The 7,420-nt window shown below is 48.9% G+C and overlaps 1 protein-coding gene across 4 annotated transcripts in view; it reads right to left on the bottom strand.

The window, feature by feature from the left end:
- abcg1 (ATP-binding cassette, sub-family G (WHITE), member 1) overlaps positions 1-6,629 on the bottom strand; it is an 18,001-nt gene extending 11,372 nt beyond the window's left edge. For 3 of the 4 annotated variants that reach the window (XM_080459606.1, XM_080459605.1, XM_080459607.1), the window contains exons 1-2: positions 6,507-6,589; positions 3,265-3,505 (exon numbers count right to left, since the gene is read on the bottom strand). In XM_080459606.1, the coding sequence (XP_080315732.1) occupies positions 3,265-3,505; positions 6,507-6,584 (319 nt within the window). In that variant the 5' untranslated portion in view covers positions 6,585-6,589. Of the gene's footprint in view, positions 1-3,264; positions 3,506-6,506 lie in introns of all 4 variants that reach the window. The other variant, XM_080459604.1, reaches the window with a different exon arrangement.
- Between the last annotated feature and the right edge of the window lie 791 nt (positions 6,630-7,420).

The raw sequence follows: 7,420 nt of genomic DNA, 5'->3' as shown, positions 1-7,420 counted from the left end.
CCACTGATGCTTCCTTTAGAACCCCCTTTAGCCTAGGAACCACTGATGCTTCCTTTAGAACCTCCTTTAGCCTAGGAACCACTGATGCTTCCTTTAGAACCCCCTTTAGCCTAGGAACCACTGATGCTTCCTTTAGAACCCCCTTTAGCCTGGGAACCACTGATGCTTCCTTTAGAACCCCCTTTAGCCTAGGAACCACTGATGCTTCCTTTAGAACCTCCTTTAGCATAGAAACCACTGATGCTTCCTTTAGAACCTCCTTTAGCCTGGGAACCACTGATGCTTCCTTTAGAACCTCCTTAGCCTGGGAACCACTGATGCTTCCTTTAGAACCTCCTTTAGCCAAGGAACCACTGATGCTTCCTTTAGAACCTCCTTTAGCCTAGGAACCACTGATGCTTCCTTTACAACCTCCTTTAGCATAGGAACCACTGATGCTTCCTTTAGAACCTCCTTTAGCCTGGGAACCACTGATGCTTCCTTTAGAACCTCCTTTAGCCTAGGAACCACTGATGCTTCCTTTAGAACCTCCTTTAACCTAGGAACCACTGATGCTTCCTTTAGAACCTCCTTTAGCCTAGGAACCACTGATGCTTCCTTTAGAACCTTCTTTAGCCTAGGAACCACTGATGGTTCCTTTAGAACCTCATTTAGCCTAGGAACCACTGATGGTTCCTTTACCAAAGGAGACCAGCTCATGTTCCCCCACAATTCCTTGCGGCGACAACATTTAAAGGAACCCGCTCATCGGAGCGTTCAGGGAAACTCAGGATGACTGAAAAAGGAGCAGATCATGTAAGTTACCAAAGCAATAATCTGCCTAGAACCACTTGAAATCATCTAGAACCCAGAGGAACTTTTTGTAGTTCATTTTCAGAAACTTGTAGTTCTTTCCCCACCATGGCAGACGTCACTAACTAGAGCCGCCATCGCTTTATTATGACGTCACTAAGTGAAAGTCTGACTGCCTCACCACCGTGATCTCCTTTACTAACTCCTTTAGGAAGCCTCCTAACACCTTTCACTAACTCCTTTAGGAAGCCTCCTAACACCTTTCCTAACTCCTTTAGGAAGTCTCCTAACACCTTTCACTAACTCCTTTAGGAAGTCTCCTAACACCTTTCCTAACTCCTTTAGGAAGCCTCCTAACACCTTTCACTAACTCCTTTAGGAAGCCTCCTAACACCTTTCACTAACTCCTTTAGGAAGCCTCCTAACACCTTTAGGAAGTCTCCTAACACCTTTCCTAACTCCTTTAGGAAGCCTCCTAACACCTTTCACTAACTCCTTTAGGAAGCCTCCTAACACCTTTACTAACTCCTTTAGGAAGCTTCCTAACACCTTTCCTAACTCCTTTAGGAAGCCTCCTAACACCTTTCACTAACTCCTTTAGGAAGCCTCCTAACACCTTTCACTAACTCCTTTAGGAAGCCTCCTAACACCTTTAGGAAGTCTCCTAACACCTTTCCTATCTCCTTTAGGAAGCCTCCTAACACCTTTACTAACTCCTTTAGGAAGCTTCCTAACACCTTTACTAACTCCTTTAGGAAGCCTCCTAACACCTTTACTAACTCCTTTAGGAAGCCTCCTAACACCTTTCACTAACTCCTTTAGGAAGCCTCCTAACACCTTTCACTAACTCCTTTAGGAAGCCTCCTAACACCTTTCCTTAACTCCTTTAGGAAGCCTCCTAACACCTTTCCTTAACTCCTTTAGGAAGCCTCCTAACACCTTTACTAACTCCTTTAGGAAGCCTCCTAACACCTTTCCTTAACTCTGTGATGTCATCCAGGGGGTTAAGGTAAAGTCCATAGATAAGGACATAAGGGGGACAATTCAGACGTCCCCCAGGTCTTTGTTGGCAGACCCTTGACGTGGTTCAGGCGAGTCCTTACAGCAGGACTCGGTTTTGAAACCGATTCATCGGTGGAACCGGTTTTGTTTCAGGACAAAGAGTGGGGGGGGGGGGGGGGGCGTCTGTAGGAAACCGGATCTGCTGAAGTCTTCAATTACAGACTCAGAGCTTGTCCAGGGGGACCGAGGGTCTTGATCTGGATTCAGAGCCAGAAGACCCACCTGAGTCTTCACAGCTGAGCTGAACCGTGTCTCTCAGTCCTCCATCATGTCCTGGAGGTCCTGGAGGTCCACCCTGGTACTCTGTTAGCTCAGCTTGTTACCTCCTGAGGACAACGTTGATGTGGTTCCGTGTGACAAGCTGGACCTGAACAGAGTGCCAGTGATTTGGTCTCTCTGTTCTGGTTCTGGTTCTGGTCTTGGTCTTGGTTCTGGTTCTGGTTCTGGTTCTGGTCTTGGTTCTGGTTCTGGTTCTGGTCTTGGTCTTGGTCTTGGTTCTGGTTATGGATCCCAGCTCAGAACAAAGTCTGTGTTTTCACTCTGATCGTCTCTTTGTTTCCTCCTGAAAAGCAGAAACGTCTTTGTTCTCTTGTTGGTCCTGCAGAACCATCCAACCTGGACTCTGGTTCTCCAAACGATCAATTAATCCTCGTGTCCACCGTGCAGACTGAGTTCAGTGCTTATTGATCTTATTGATCAGAACATTTCATCAGGATTGAAGGTTGAACACGAAACTGGATCGATCACATTGATCAGACTGGTGATCACACACACACACACACACACACACACACACACACACACACACACACACACACACACACACACACACACACACACACACACACACACACACACACACACACACACACACACACACACACACACACACACACACACACACTTTGAGGTGATTAAGTGCTTTGAAGCTGAAGACACTTTCTCCTCCCTTTGTTCTGCAGCTCTACTTTGAGTTTTTGTAGAGCATCTTCCTCATGTAACATCACATTATAGAGCATCTTCCTCCTGTAACATCACATTATAGAGCATCTTCCTCATGTAACATCACATTATAGAGCATCTTCCTCCCCTAACATCACATTATAGAGCATCTTCCTCATGTAACATCACATTATAGAGCATCGCCATCCTCTTAAATCCACATTATAGAGCATCTTCCTCCCCTAACATCACATTATAGAGCATCTTCCTCCTGTAACATCACATTATAGAGCATCTTCCTCCTCTAACTGATGTACCTCAATGAAGTAATATGAAGTAACTTTTTAAAGAAGTAACTAGTAGTGAGAGTAACTATAGTAAGTTGTGGGTGGCGGTGTGGTGGTGCGTTAAAGGACCTTTCTTCGTCCACTAACTGAGTAATATAAAGTAACTTTTGAAAGAAGTAACCTGTTCTCCTCCACCACGGCCCCTCTCGGACGGAGTACGAGACATCTCTGAAGTGGATGTTGACGGCCGGTCGCCGCGGTAACGAGGAGAACCTCTGGGCCTCCGTCAGGTTGTTCTCCACCTTCTTCAGGTGACGGAGCAGCGCCGCCTGCTGCCGGCCCGCCAGACGCTTCGCCTCCTCGTCCAAACTCACGCACGCCGTCCGGGGGTCCAACATCAGGTCCGGAGGCCCGTTGGTGTTCTGGAGTCAGAGGAACCAAGGTGGGTCAGAAACTTTCAACCTGAGAACCTGGTCCAGGACCACCGAGAAGCACAACCTCATGAAACAGAACAACCAACAGGAAGAACCACCAGAAGAACAACCAGGAGAACCACCAGAAGAACCACCAAGAAGAACCACCAAGAAGAACCACCAGGAAGAACCACCAGGAGATCCGCCAGGAAGACCTACCAGGAAAAACACCCAGAAGAACCACCAAGAAGAACCAACAGGAGAGCCACCAAACAGAAACACCAGAAGCTCCATAAGGAAGATCCACCAGAAGAACCACTAGGAAGAACAACCAGAAGAACTACCAGGAAGAACCATCAGGAAAAACCACCAGGAAGAACCATAAAACAAAACCTCCAGAAGAACCACCAGAAAAATCACCTGGAAGAATCACCAGAAGATCCACCAGGAAGACCTACCAGAAGAACCAGAAGACAGAACCACCAAAAGAACCACCAAGAAGAACCACGTGAAGAGCCACCAAACGGAACCACCAGAAGCTCCACCAGGAAAAACTACCAGAAGAACCACCAAGAAGAACCACCAGAAGAGCAACCAGGAAGAACCACCAGAAGATCCACAAGAAGAACCACTAGGAAGAGTCACAAGAAGAACAACCAGAAGAACCACCAGGAAAAACCACCAGGAAGAACCATAAAACAAAACCTCCAGAAGAACCACCATCAAAATCAATGGGAAGAACTATCAGAAAAATCACCAGGAAGAACCAGCAGACAGAACCACCAAAAGATCCACCAGGAAGAACCACCAGAAGAACCACCTGGAATAACCACCAGACAGAACCACCAGAAGGTCCACCAGGAAATACCACTAGACAGATAAACCAGAAGAACCACTAGAATAACCACCACACAGAACCACGAGAAGAACCACCACACAGAACCACAAGAAGAACCACCACACAGAACCACTAGAAGAACCACCAGCAGAACTACCTGGAATAACCACCAGACAGAACCACCAGACAGAACAACCAGAAGGTCCACCAGAAGAACCACCAGACAGACCAGCCAGGAAGAACCAGCACAAGAACCAGTTCTGTAGCGGGCGTGCTCGGGTTGGGGCGTGAGTGGGTGTGGTCAGGTTCAAGAGGGTGTTGTCAGGGTCCCGGGGGGGAGTGATCTGGTTATGTTGGCGAAGTGGTCAAGTTCTGGAGTGGGCGTGGTCAGGTCCAGTGGTGGGCGTGGTCATGTTCGGTGGTGGGCGTGGTCATGTTCGGTGATGGGCGTGGGCGTGTTCGGTTGTGGGCGTGGTCATGTTCGGTGGTGGGCGTGGTCATGTTCGGTGGTGGGCGTGGTCATGTTCGGTGGTGGGCGTGGTCATGTTCGGTGGTGGGCGTGGCCAGCTTCCTGCCCTGCCGCACTAATCTGCACACTGACTCCAGGTAACTGTCGGTCAGGTCGCAGCTTAGAGGAAACAGGATTTAGAACCACGAGGACGAGGTGATTCAGCACAATACTCAGTACTCACTGTACACAGAGTACTCACTGTACACAGAGTACTCACTGTACGCAGACTACTCCCTGTACGCAGACTACTCCTTGTACATGGAGTACTCACTGTACACAGACTACTCTCTGTACATGGAGTACTCCCTGTACAAGGAGTACTCTCAGAACACCCAGTAATGAGTGAGTGAGTGAGTGAGTGAGTGAGTGAGTGAGTGAGTGAGTGAGTGAGTGAGTGAGTGAGTGAGTGAGTGAGTGAGCCCCTAGATCTGTGTGCTGTTCACCCTGCTAATGTATGTGAGGATCGCTACCATGAAGATCACTACCGTGAAGAGCACTACCGTGAAGAGCACTACTGTGAAGATCACTACTGTGAAGAGCACTACCGTGAAGAGCACTACTGTGAAGAGCACTACCCTCAAAAGCACTACCGTGAAGATCACTACCCTGAAGATCACTACCTTGAAGATCACGATTGTGAAGATCACTACTGTGAAGATCCCTACCGTGAAGCTCTCTACCCTGAAGATCACTACCCTGAAGATCACTACTGTGAAGATCCCTACCGTGAAGCTCTCTACCCTGAAGATCACTACCCTGAAGATCACTACCGTGAAGATCACTACCCTGAAAAGCACTACCGTGAAGATCACTACCCTGAAAGTCACTATGGTGAAGATCACTACCCTGAAGATCACTACCCTGAAGATCCCAACCGTGAAGATCACTACTGTGAAGATCACTACCCTGAAAAGCACTACCGTGAAGATCACTACCGTGAAGATCACTACCCTGAAAAGCACTACCGTGAAGATCACTACCCTGAAGATCACTACCCTGAAGAGCACTACTGTGAAGTTCACTACTGTGAAGATCACTACTGTGAAGAGCACTACCCTCAAAAGCACTACCGTGAAGATCACTACCCTGAAGATCACTACAGTGAAGAGCACAACATGAAGATCACTGTCCTGAAGAGCACTACCCTGAAGATCACTACCTTGAAGATCACGATTGTGAAGATCACTACTGTGAAGATCCCTACCGTGAAGCTCTCTACCCTGAAGATCACTACCCTGAAGATCACTACTGTGAAGATCACTACCCTGAAAAGCACTACCGTGAAGATCACTACTGTGAAGATCACTACCCTGAAAAGCACTACCGTGAAGATCACTACTGTGAAGATCACTACCGTGAAGATCACTACCCTGAACAGCACTACCTTGAAGATCATGACTGTGAAGATCCCTACCGTGAAGCTCTCTACCCTGAAGAGCACTACCCTGAAGATCACTACCCTGAAGATCACTACTGTGAAGATCACTACCCTGAAGGTAGTGATCGATAGTTTGATTTGATTTTTAACTCCTTCAGGTTCGTAGCCTCCAGAACAGTTTGGTTCCTGGTGACATAACACACACACACACACACACACACACACACACACACACACACACACACACACACACACACACACACACACACACTGTGTTACTCACCATGATGATGGAGTTGGTGACTGTCGGGTTGTGGACAGACCAGGCGGCCATCAGACAGGCCATGTCCCTCTGCCACATACACACACACTGATCCGGTCAGACACACATAGCGGCAAAGAGGCCCCGCCCCCTGGCCACGGGCCCCGCCCCCTGGCCACGGGCCCCGCCCCCTAGCCAAAGCGCCCCGCCCACAGACTTTTAAAAAACTCATTGAGATCAATCGCATTTCAGTTGTTTTTACATTAAATGTGGTTTAATATTTCTATAGTTGTGTGTGTGTGTGTGTGTGTGTGTGTGTGTGTGTGTGTGTGTGTGTGTGTGTGTGTGTGTGTGTGTGTGTGTGTGTGTGTGTGTGTGTGTAAACAGCAGCAGCCTGCTGGCTTCACACTTTGTATGATAAACTTCACTTCCTGTTGTGAGAATCCGTTTGTCTGAAGGATTCGAATGAACACATGAACGCTGGCTCCCCCTGGTGGCTCAGCCCAGAACTATACCTGCAGCGGTCTGCTCCCCCTGGTGGCTCAGCCCAGAACTACACCTGCAGCAGTCTGCTCCCCCTGGTGGCTCAGCCCAGAACTACACCTGCAGCAGTCTGCTCCCCCTGGTGGCTCAGCCCAGAACTACACCTGCAGCAGTCTGCTCCCCCTGGTGGCTCAGCCCAGAACTACACCTGCAGCAGTCTGCTCCCCCTGGTGGCTCAGCCCAGAACTACACCTGCAGCGGTCTGCTCCCCCTGGTGGCGCAGCCCAGAACTACACCTGCAGCGGTCTGCTCCCCCTGGTGGCGCAGCCCAGAACTACACCTGCAGCAGTCTGCTCCCCCTGGTGGCTCAGCCCAGAACTTCCTTCTACCTCATACTATGGTTCTGCAGGTTCTGGTTCTGCAGGTGGACTGAGTGAAAGCAACGATTCTGA

Source organism: Lipophrys pholis (assembly GCF_963383615.2).
Source record: "Lipophrys pholis genome assembly, chromosome: 3".
Classification (NCBI taxonomy): domain Eukaryota; kingdom Metazoa; phylum Chordata; class Actinopteri; order Blenniiformes; family Blenniidae; genus Lipophrys; species Lipophrys pholis.
The sequence above is the reverse complement of the archived record's forward strand: the minus strand, read 5'-3'. Positions and strand labels throughout refer to the sequence as shown.